The 12,306-nt window shown below is 46.0% G+C and overlaps 1 protein-coding gene and 1 non-coding gene across 2 annotated transcripts in view; one reads left to right on the plus strand and one right to left on the minus strand.

Annotated features, from left to right (window-relative positions):
- Positions 1-320: 320 nt before the first annotated feature.
- Positions 321-12,306, minus strand: part of LOC122707429 — a 146,906-nt gene continuing 134,920 nt past the window's right edge. The window contains exons 4-6 of the mRNA XM_043922901.1: positions 2,824-2,977; positions 2,074-2,184; positions 321-465 (exon numbers count right to left, since the gene is read on the minus strand). Of these exons, the coding sequence (XP_043778836.1) occupies positions 2,174-2,184; positions 2,824-2,977 (165 nt within the window). The 3' untranslated portion in view covers positions 321-465; positions 2,074-2,173. The remainder of the gene's footprint in view (positions 466-2,073; positions 2,185-2,823; positions 2,978-12,306) is intronic.
- LOC122708369 lies at positions 11,039-11,142 on the plus strand. The gene has a single exon (XR_006345152.1). It is a non-coding gene; the product is annotated as a U6 spliceosomal RNA (small nuclear RNA).

Consider the following 12,306-nt stretch of genomic DNA (forward strand, 5'->3'; position numbering starts at 1 on the left):
GATGGGCAGAAATAAGCCAGGAAGAAATACAAACCATCAGTCTTTTCCTGGGCATTCTATCTGAAGCAGGACAAGCAATGCTGATTCTAAGTTTCCAAGTGTTTTTGAAGTAAACATCTCTGGTAGCACTTGTTAGTAGTCTCTGGACTTGTGTTATATATGTTTCCTCTTTTAATGTTAACCTCATAATACAAACATTGGCTTTTCACCTGTGATTGTCTTCCAACTTCAGATTCCTGCAACAAAACTCAACTGAAAATTTGAAGCAGTGTAATTTGCAAACTTTTTTTGGCCATACCTTAGAGTCTCCCTAGGTTTCCCTGGTAGGTCAGCTGGTAAAGAATCTGCTTGCAATGCAGGAGGCCCCAGTTCACTTCCCACGTGTCTTCCTGGTGGCTTCCCTGGTGCATTCAACTGAGTGCAATGGGGGAAACTTGGGTTCGATCCCTGGGTTGGGAAGATCCCCTGCAGAAGGGAAAGGTTACCCACTCCAGTACTCTGACCTGGAGAATTCCATGGACTATAACCTTAACCCTAACCCTAACCTCTTCCAACAACACAAGAGAAGACTACACATGGACATCACCAGATGGTCAATACTGAAATCAGATTGATTATATTCTTTGCAGCCAAAGATAGAGAAGCTCTATACAGTCAGCAAAAACAAGATCGGGAGCTGACTGTGGCTGAGATCATGAACTCAACGGACATGAGTTTGAGTTAACTCCGGGAGTTGGTGATGGACAGGGAAGCCTGGCATGCTGCAGTCCATGGGGTCACAAAGAGTCAGACACAACCGAGCGACTGAACTGAACTGAATTGATACAGCAAAGAGTCAGACACGACTGAGAGACTTTTCACTCACTAGAGTCTCCTCAGAAGCTTTTAAAGTTTTGACCATACCCTGCATCATGTGGGAATCTTAGTTCGCAGACCAGAGATCAAGCCCGCACCCCCTGCACTGGAAGGCAGAATCTTAATCACTGGGAGGGAAGTATCCCCTCTGCCTCCCAGACCAAGTAAATCAGAACCTCAGAGCAGAAACCAGAGGCTCAGTGGTAAAAAGTTTCCCAGCTGACTCCAGTATGCAGCTCTGAGCCTGGTAATGCTCTGTGCCTCTGGCACTGGTAATTTTATTTTAATGAATGCAGCTGAGACTGGAAGATGGCAGCTGAAGGCAGTCAACACAGGTCACAGAACTGCAAGCTGAGCCATTTGCAGGGAGGACGCCTGGACAGGAGCCTGCTTCTTGACTAAGAATTCCGAGTTGAGTCAGCTCTCTACATGGTTTGGCACCAGGGGCAGCTTTCATGGAAGACAGTTTTTCCATGGCCTGGCGCTGTGACTGAGGGATGATGGCTCAGGCTAACCAGTGTTGGGGAACAGTAAATGAAGGTTCACCAGCTCAACTCTTGCTGTGGAGCCTGGTTCCTAATAGGTCCATGGACCAGTATTGATCTGTCTTGAGGGTTGGAGACCCCTGCCATAAATGGTCACATACAGAGTAGGTACTATAAACGGTCACAGGGTTGGGGGGATGAATTGGGAGACTGGGATAGCCATATCCAGTACTGATAATGTACATAAAAGAGCTAGCTAGTTAGAAACTACAGAGTAACTCGGGGAACTCTTCTCTGGGCTCGCTGGTGACCTAAATGGGATGAAAATCCAAGAAAGAGGGAACATATGTATACATATAGCTGATTCCTTTTGCTGTGCTGTAGAAACTAACACAAGTTTATAAAGCAGCTTTCCTGATGGCTCAGCTGGTTAAGAACCCACCCACTAGGGCAGGAGACCTGAGAGACTCATGTTCCATCCCTGGGTCAGAAAGATCCCCTGGAGGAGGGCATGGCAACCCACTCCAGTATTCTTGCCTGGAGAACCACATGGACAGAAGAGCCCGGCAGGCTATAGTCCATGGGGTCGGAGAGTCGGACAAGACTGAAGCAACTTAGCACGCACGCACACATACTCCAATAAAAATTAATTTTAAAAAAAGAAATTGTCACGTCAACTTAGGCTCCCACCCAGAATAGAATGAATTAGACCATCAAGTGCTGATACACTTACCTAGGAAGAGGTACATGGGGAAAGCCTGGCATGCTGCAGTCCATGAACAACAAAGGAAGAGGTCCGGGGCGTAGGGAAAGGGGATGGAGCTCTTGAGAGCTTAGAAAGCACCTGTGGCCGTGAGTGAACAAAAAGGGAACAGTTTTAGTAGAACATTCATAGCAACCCTAGAGAAGTATGGGGACCCACTGAGCCAAATTCACTGAGGTATATTTACCTTCAGTCACAGGTACCTGTTGTTTTACTGTGGTTGTTTTTTAAGTATTTATTTGCTGCTCTGGGTCTTTGTTGTGGCATGTAGGATCTAGTTCCCTAACCAGGAATGAAACCAGGGCCCCCTGCATTGGGAGTGTGGAGTCTTAGCCACTGGACACCAGGGAAGTCCACACATACCTGTTTTAAGTGTACAGTCTGATGTGTTTTTAAAAATGCACCTAGTAACTAGCATTACTACCACACCAGACCATTTCCAACACCCTAAGAGTTCTTTGAGCCCCTTCCCAATTAACTCCCACCCCGAAAAGCAGACAACCTAGTGTTTTTCTTTTAATTCAAATTAGTTGTCAAAAATCTAAAACACAGATTTCTTGTAAAAATTCCAATTTCTGGGTTCTAATGAATTGACCTTAGACGTTAAAACTTGCCAACACTGGGCCCACATTCCTAGAAGGCAGCAGTTGGCCATCTTCCTTTTTTTTTTACTTCACTGTGCAGCATGTGGGATTTTAGTTTCTTGCCCAGGGATCAAACCTGTGTCCCCTGCAGTGGAAGGCTGGAGTCTTAACTGTCGGACCGCCACGGAAGTCCCCGGCCATTGTCTCCTGAAGGCAGCTGCTTTTGAATCTGCCACTCCGGGTCCACGGTTTCTTCTGCAGGCTGACATCTTCCCAATGCCGTTCCTTTCCTGTAAAAATCCTCTGTCCCCAGGGGCTCCGGGAGTTTAGGTCCTCCAGGGCTCCTCTGCTGTTGACAAGCAACCTCCCGGTGCCTTCAGGTAGCAACGACTCCCCAGACACAACCTTGAACTCGTCAGCTCACAAAGACCCATAAATGGGGCAGGCAGGGTACCACTTTATCCGATTCTGCTTGTCAGCTCTTAAGGGGGAGGCCAGCCTGGCCAGTGGCGTCCCCCCTCCCCTTCTTCCTGCCCATCTCGCTGCAAAGTGTGAGGGCTGGTAATCAGGGCTGCCATCCATGGGGACCAGGAATGATTGCAGACTCATTTGCATATGTGACCTAAGACAGTAATTAAACCCAGGGTGAGGAATAAGCACATTAATTCAGGAGCAATTAAAACCCTCCAACATCACTGTCACACAGACGCCACTTCTGAGACTGGATCCAACTGATGACAGTCACCTTCCAGCTCCCTCTTTTGGCCGCCAGACGGCCGCCCTGACTGCACATTCTTTTTTTTTTTCCTGACTGCACATTCTTGAGGGGAGCAGGCTCCCCAGACTCTCCGTCCTTCTATAGGATCCCTGATGCTCTTATGGACAAGTTACTGTGATAGATAATGCCTCATCTTTTGTGTGTGTGTGGCAAACGATACATAGCAAAATTTAGCATTTTAACCACTGTCAAGTGTACAATTCAGGGGCATTAAGTACATGCAAAGCTTGCATCGCTTAAGTCACTTCAGTCGTGTCTGACTCTTTGGGACCCCATGGACCTAGTCCACCAGGCTATTCTGTGCATGGGATTCTCCAGGCAATAATACTGGAGTGGGTTGTCATTTCCTACTCCAGGGGATCTTCCCCAGGGATCGAACCTGGGTCTCCTGCATTGCAGGCAGATTCTTTACCATCTGAGCCACCATGGAAGTGAAGTGAAGTGAAATCGCTCAGTTGTGTCCAACTCTTTGCGGCCCTATGGACTGTAGGCCACCAGGCTCCTCCGTCCATGGGGTTTCCCAGGCAAGAATACTGGAGTGGGTTGCCATTTCCTTCTCCAGGGGATCTTCCTGACCCAGGGATCGAACCCAGGTCTCCTGCATTGCAGGCAGACTCTTTAACATCTGAGCCACCAGGGAAGAAGGGACTCATATAATAGTCATCTTTTTTTTTTTTTAAGATAATGATCTTTTAAAATAATTTTTAACATTTTTATTTATTTTTGGCTGAGTTGGGTCTTGGTTGAGTTGCAACATGTGGGCTTTTTCTAGCTGTGGCGAGAGGGGGTTACTCTCTAGTTGTGGTGCATGGGCTTCTCATTGTCATGGCTCCTCTTGTTATGGAGCACAGGCTCAATAGTTGTCACACATTGGCTTAGTTACCCTGAGTCATGTAGGATCTTTCCAGACCAGGGATCGAACTCGTGTCCCCTGCATTGGCAGGCAGATTCTTAATGACTAGAACATCAGGGAAGTCCCTGATGTAACGTTTTGAAGGTTTATACATGTTGAAGCCTGTGTCAATACTTCCTTCCTTTTTGTGGCTGAATAATATTCCATTTTATAGATATACCACATATCCATTACTTTGCTAATAGACATTTGGGTGGTTTCTACATTTTGACATTGTGAATAATGCTTCCATGGACCTGGATGTACAGGTAACTGTTTCAGTCCCTGTTTTCAATTCTTTGGGGGTATGGATGGATACCTAGCAGTAGAATTGCTGGGTTGCATTGTAATTCTATGTTTAACTTTTTGGGGAACTACTAAACCATTTTCCACAGCAGTTGTGCCATTTTACGTTCCTACCAGTAATGTATGAAGATTCCAATTTCTGCACAATGTTATCAACACTTACTTCCCTTTTTAAAAAAAAAAAATTTTTTTTTAATTATGGCCATTCCAGTAGGTGAGAAGTGGTATCTAATTGAGATTTTGATTTGCATTTTCCTAGTATCTAATGATGTTGAACATCTTTTCACGTGCTTTTTGGCCATTTGTTTATCCTCTTTCCAAGGCACTTGGCTGGTTTTCAATTGAGTTGCCTTGTTGCTGAGCCCTAGATTTCTTTACATTTTCTGAATTCTATCAGATATATGATTTGCAAATATTTTCTCCCATCCTGTAGGGTTTTGTTGTTTTTTTGGGGTGGGGGGTGCGGTTTCCTACTTTCTTGTAGTGTCCTTTGATGTACAAAAGTTTCTAAGTTTGATGAAGTACAATTTATTTTTTTCTTTTGTTGCTTGTGTTTTTGGTATCATGTTTAAGATACCATTGTCAAATCCAAGGTTATGAAGATTTGTCCCCATGTTTTCTCCTAAGAGTTTTATGGCCTTCGCTCTTACTTAGGTTTCTAATCCATTTTCAGTTAATTTTTATATATGGCATGAGCTAAGTGTCCGATTTCATTCTTTTGCATGTGGATATCCAGTTTTCCCAATGCCATTTGTTGAAGAGACTGTCTTTTCTGCATTGACTAGTCTTGGCACTCTTGTTGAAAATCAACTCACTATATATACAAGCTTACTTCTGGTTTCTCTATTCTATAGGTCTGTATGTCTATCCTTATGCCACTGCCACTGTTTCAATTACTTTAGCTTTCTAAGACATGACCTAGCCTTTGTTTTTGTTTTTGGGTTCCTCGTGTGATTATGTGGGATCCTAGTTCCCTCACCAGGGATTGAACCTGAGCTCCATGTGTCGGAAGTGCAGAGTCGTAACCACTGGACCACCAGGGAAGTCCCATGACCCAGCCCTTTACATTCACCGTTTCATTTACTCCTCACCAAACACTATGAAGTAGGCACTATAATCATTCTTAGAGGCCTAAAATGTTAGGTGTCTTACCCTAAGTCACAAAGTTGGTGGGTTGAAAGTTGCCCTTTGCAAGGTGACATTGCAAGTGCTCCCAGGTTGACACACATACAAAAGGTATGAATTCTCATATCTTTACCTTAAAAACAACCTCCATAGCTAAGTGATGTCTTACCAGGCCTTTGGCCACTAGGATCCCAAACCAGGATCTTCCAGGAGGAAGAAAGTGATCTCGAGAAGCTCTCATCAAGGTGAGGACAAGGAGGTACTTCCTCCCAAAGGCCACAGACTCCTCCTGGAGATGGCTGTTTACAAACTCCCTTTGCCCAAAGAGCTGAAACTGCCCTCTTTGCACCCCAGCTAAGCTTGACCTTAAAAGAAGGAGACTGAGGATTTCTCCAGTGATCCAGTGGTTACGACTCTCCATTCCCAGTTCAGGGAGTGCAGGTACAAACCCTGGTCAGGAAACTAAGATCCTGCATGCTATTTAACCAAGACCAGAAAAACAAAAATTAAAAAAATGAAAGAGACCCTGAAGCTGTTTGGGTTTGCCTGTCTCTGGCCATACTGCTGGGCAGGTCTTTCAAGGAAGTTTCCCTCTGGCCTGCTCAACAGTCTGGGTATGTCTCCTTGTTCGTGAGTTCCCTGTATGTCAGGACACTGGGGCTATGACTCTTTGAGAAACAGTTCAAGCTGAGAAGGGTGCTGCCATCTCCCCTTAAATGCACACGTACACACATACCTGCCCCCGATGACCCTCTATCCCCCTACTGTGCTGAATTTTCTTCAAAGCCAAAAACATCACTCAAAATGTTCAGCATCTGCTTTTTGGTCTTCCTTCAATAGGATGTAAATTCCACAAGGATTTACTTTGCAGGGACTTAGTTTTGCTCACTGCAGTGTGTCTGGAGCCAAGAATGGAGCCTGACAGACCAGAGGCCTCAGGCATAAACAAGTGTGTTGACCAGACACTTGGTCCACATTAGCCACATCCCGGGCCATGCATGAGGTATGCAGCCATCTCTGTAGGGAGAAGTCAAGCTCAGAAATTTGGGTGAGTGCTGAAGATGAAAAAGAAAGGAAGACATTTTTTTTTTTAAATTTTGGCCACAGTGTACAGCAGATGGGATCACAGTTCCCTGACCAGGGATCAAACCTGTGCCCCTTGCAGTGGAAGTGCAGAGTCTTAGCCACTGGACCACTAGGGAAAACCCAAGATTTTTTTTTTAATTGCAGAGATTAAAAAAAAATAGTGGTTGATGTCCAAGAGTATGACCTTGGAAGGAATCAGCTAAAGGAGAGGGCAAACCTGGAGAATACAGTCCATCAGATCTTCAGATGTTTTCTTTTTTTTTTCTCTTCAGATGTTTTAAAAAGGTGGGATCATGAAGAAGGTAGCCCTTTGGACCTGAGTGTTCCCAAGTTTCCGGATCCTGTAGGCCAGGGCCTCCCTGAGCTGTAAGACAAGAAATGTCAGCCTGGGCTGCTGGGCCCCTCGAGAAACAATGATGTTTTCCAGGTTCATCCATGTGGTGGCTTGTAAATATTTCACTTGTTTTTACATTTCATTGTATGGATATGCCACCAGTGCTTGATCAAAGGTTTCAAAGGTTTACACCTATGTTTCTTTCTAAGAGTTTAATAGTTTTAACTCTTGTATTTATGTCTTTGACCCATCTGAATTAATTTTTGTGTAAGGTATTATACGTGGATTTCAGGGACTTGCTGGTGGCTCAGATGGTAAGGAATCTGCCTGCACTGTGGGAGACCCGGATTCCATCCCTGGGTTGGGAAGACCCCTGGTGAGTCCTCAATGGACGGACATTTGAGTGTCCAAGAAGTGGAAACACACTTTTTGCCTGTTGTAAATAATGCTGCCGTGTACATTTGTGCATAGGTTTTTGTGTGGACATAACTTTTTTAAGCAGAGTTCAGGAATTCTTTTTTTTTTTTTTTGGCTGTGCTGGGTCTTCATTCTGCACAAGGGCTTTCTCTAGTTACAGTGAGTGGAGGCTCCTCTCTAGTTGCAGCGCACAGGTTTCTCATTGTGGTAGCTTCTCTCTGGGCTCTAGGGCACGCAGGCTTCAGTAGCTGTGATGCACGGGGCTCAGTTCCTTCGAGGCATGTGGAATCATCCTAGACCAGTGATCGAAACCATCTCCCTTGCATTGGCAGGTGGACTCTTAACCACTGGACCACCAGGGAACTCCTGGACATGTTTTCCTTCTCTTGGTTATATACCTAGGAATGAAATTGCTGGGTCATATGTTTACTCTGTGTTTAACTTTTTGAGGAACCACGGAAGTATTTTCAACAGCGGCTGCACCATTTTACATTCCCACCAACACTGGGAACATAACACTGGGGATTTTCCACGTCTTCATCAACATTGATTTTCTGGTTTTTTGAACAGTGTTATCTTATTGAAGTTCTGATTTCATTTCCTTAACAGTTAATGATGTTGAACATCTTTTCAGTGTGCTAATTAGCAATTTGTATATCTTCTTGGAGAAATGTCTATTCAAATCATTCAGCCCATTTAAGAAATATTTTATTTTTAAATATTTATTTGTCTGTGTGGGATCTTTAGTTGCAGCATGCAAACTCTTAGTTGTGGCATGTGGGATCTAGTTCCGTGACCAGGGATTGAACCTGAGCCCTCTGCACTGAGACCTTGGAGTCTCAGCCACTGGACCACCAGGGAAGTCCTGGCTCATTTCTAAGTTGGTTTACATCTTTTTGTTACTGAGTTGTAAAAATTCTTTATATATTCTGGATGCTATCAGATCTATGATTTGCAAATATATTCCCCATTCTGTAGCTTGCTTTTTACTTTCTTGATAGTGTCTTTTGATACACAAAGGTTTTAATTTGGGTGAAGTCAAATGTATTTATTTTTTTCTTTTCGTGCTTGCGCTTTTGGTGTCCTATTTAAAAGGCAGTTGTCGAATCTCAGGTCTTGAAGATTTACACCCATGTTTCTTTCTAAGAGTTTAACAGTTTTGGCTCTTATATTTCTATCTTGGATCCATTTGAGTTGATTTTTGTATAAGCTGTGGCATGTGGATATCCACTTGTCCTAACACCTTTGGTTGAAAAGATGTTATTTTCACCTAAGTCATAACAACTGTCAACAGATCACTTCAAAACTGTCAGAAATGTGGTGTTTTTAGAGAATGTTTTCAGATGTCATGGCCACCCAGCACACTGCCTCACCCCTGGCTGTGCTTCTTGTTATCTTTAAATAAATAAATAAATATATATATATATATATATGTATGTATGTATGTATATATATAAACCCTTAGGGTACGGTCAGGGCTGTCAAAACTGCTGCCTTAGCTGAGCTCAAATCTAGCTAGGATTGGGAAAACAAAATTCCCGTGTCAGTGTGGAAACTTCAATCTGTCTGCTGCTGTGGAAGGAGGACCCAGACGTGTAATACCAGGGGCCACAGGGGTGGAAAGGACCCCAAGCCCTCCCCCAGCTTTCAGCACCCCTGGCATGAGAGCAAGGTGACCCTCCATCCATCATCCTAGGATGAAAGTCAGGGCTAGGGTAGGGTGAGGCAAGAGAGGACTGCAGGGCAAAAAATGTAATGAGACTCGATCCTGCTCTCTCATCCTGTCTGCTCCAGGGGCAGAAGGTAAGCTAGTAGTTCCAGTAGTCAGATACCGATGTGAGAGTTGGACCATAAAGAAGGCTGAGCACCAAAAATTTGATGCTTTCAAACTGTGGTGCTTGAGAAGACTCTTGAAAGTCCCTTGGACTGCAAGGAGATCAAAGCAGTCAATCCTAAAGGAAATCAACCCTGAGTATTCATTGGAAGGACTGATGCTGAAGCTGAAGCTCCAATACTTTGGCCACCTGATGTAAAGAGCTGACTCATTGGAAAAGACCCTGATGCTGGGAACGATTGAGAGAAGGAGGAGAAGGGGGCAACAGAGGATGAGCTGGTTGGATGGCATCACTGACTCAACAGACACGAATTTGAGCAAACTCCGGGAGACAGTGGAGGACAGAGGAGCCTGGCGTGCTGCAGTCCACGGGGTCACGAAGAGTTGGATAGGACTTAGCGGCTGAATAGCAGTCTGGGCTCCTGGGGGTGGGCTAGGGCTGCTTTTAGCCACCAGGGGGCACTGCGGGAGCTGCCCTGTGCCCCTTCGCCTCTCCGCTTGATCCTGCCTGCTGGGCCCATCCCACTGGCTCTAACCAGCTGGCCAGCCTCCCAGCTCTCCACTCCAGCCCCAGTTGACTCTACTCTGTGGCTGACTCAGGGGCCCGTGGTCGGGGCCAAGGTGGTCCAGAGCTCTGGGCAAAGCTTGGTGAGTGGAGCCGTCACTGGGTGAAGGGAAATTCCCAGACAGCAGGTCCCTTCTGCTCTCCCCTTGTTGCACAGATGCTGTGTTGAGGCCACTCCAGAGGCTGCCAGAGAGGCCACCGCAGCACCACGGGGACACGGCCCCAGTGACCTTGTCCTGGCTTGCTTTGCTCTCTGAACTTTTCAGGACGCACGTCCCTCCCTTCAATTTCATTAATGTTGAGGGCTTTTGTTCAGTCTTTCCAGGGACAAAGGAAACAAGAAGGAAACAGGCAGAGAGACATGCCTCCTGCTTTGCTGTGCTTCCCCTAAAACCAAACTCTGGGGTCAAGCCGTGGGCCTCGGCTCTCCTGCCCCAGCCTCCCGGGGCCTCAGTCTAGCATGGCCGTGTTGGGCACCACCGGAAAAATAGCACAGGAGTGCCGGGGTGGCTCTTTCTGGGCGATGCCGGCAGGCAGGCTGGAAAGGAGCAGGGCCCAGGTGGCTGCATGGGGAGGATGAGTCCAGGAACACCTGCCCCCGAGGAAACCACCGGCCCCTGGACGCCTCTGTGCTCAGACAGCCGCTCGAGCTGGGACTTTCCCACACCCCGAGTGACAGCACCTGTTTCCAGGGGCACTCTGGGGTCAGGTTTCTGGCCTTGAAGTCTGCTCTGCCCTTCTCTCTGTTTCTCTCTGATTTCATTCAGGGAGAATCAGCAGTGACTTGAGAGGCAGGGAGGCCTGGTCTGGGGAGGGACAGTCTGGGGTTGGGTGGGGTGGGGAGGCAGTGATATCCTTCGGTCTCTCCCTTCTGGCATCACACTCACATCTTCCCCCAGCTTTTCCAGAATGTTGGTCCCACCTTATCTGCCAACATCAGAGGCCACCAGCCTCCAGACAAAAGGTGCTGAAGTACTTGACAGAAAGAGCCTGTGGCATCAAAAGATTTTTGTAGCACTCGCTTTGGCAGCACAAACACTAAAATTGGAATGACACAAAGATTAGCATGACCCCTGCACGAAGATGACACCCAAACTGGTGAAGTGTTCCACATTTGGGAGGTCATTTGTAAAGATGTAGATGGACCTAGAATCTGTCATACAGAGTGAAGTAAGTCAGAAAAAGTAGTACTGTGTATTAAAGCATGGATATGCAATCCAGAAAACTGGTACAGATGAACCTATTCCCAGGGTAGGAATAGAGATTCGGATGTACAGAACGGACATGTAGACACAGTAGGTGAAGGAGAGGGTGGGATGAATTGGGAGATTAGGATTGACATATATACACCCATGTGTAAAATAAATAGCTTGTGTGAACCTGCTACAAAGCACAGGAAGCTCAACTCGGTGCTCTGTGATGACCTAGATGGGTGCGATGGAGACCATAGAGGGTTAGACGTATATATATATTTTTGTATATACACATATAGCTGGGCTTCCCAGGTGGCACAGTGGTAAAGAATCCACCTACCAATGCAGGAGACTCAAGAGACTTGAGTCCAATCCCTGGGTCCTGGAGAAGGAAATGACAACCCACTCAAGTATTCTTGCCTGGAAAATCCCGTGGACAGAGGAGCCTAGCAGGCTCCAGGGTGTCGCAAAGAGTCAGACATGACTGAACGGCTAAGCACACACACACATACATAGAGCTGATTCACTTCACTGTACAGCAGAAACTAACACAACTCTGCAAAGCAATTATACCCCAATAAAAAATATATAGCTGGACTTGCCTGGTAGTCCAGTGGTTAAGAATCTGCCTGACAGTGCAGGGGACATGGGTCTGATGCCACATGCCACAGGGCAACTAAGCCTGTGTGCCACAACTACTGAGCCAGAGCTCTAGAGCCTGTGGGCAGTAACTTCTGAAGCCCAGGTGCTCTAGGGCCCATGGTCTGCAACAAGAGAAGCCACCACAATGGTGCTTGGGCTCAAGTACCACAGCTAGAGAGTAGCCCCCATTCATTACAACTAGAGAAAGCCCATGGGCAGCAATGAAGACCCAGCGCAACCAAAAATAAATACATTTTTAAAAATTATAATAATAAATTTAAAAAATCTGGCTAAATAGAAAAAAAAATTAAAAATTAAAAGACCCTTGTCTCTGGCCAGTTCCTCCATAAGATCTAGAAATATTAGCTGGAGGACTCTGAATCCTGGAGCAGAAATAGAGATACCGGCCGAAAGAGCAGAGGCTTGACCCTCGCTTGTCTGGCTTCC

This window comes from Cervus elaphus, chromosome 14 (genome assembly GCF_910594005.1).
Source record: "Cervus elaphus chromosome 14, mCerEla1.1, whole genome shotgun sequence".
Taxonomy (NCBI): Eukaryota; Metazoa; Chordata; class Mammalia; order Artiodactyla; family Cervidae; genus Cervus; species Cervus elaphus.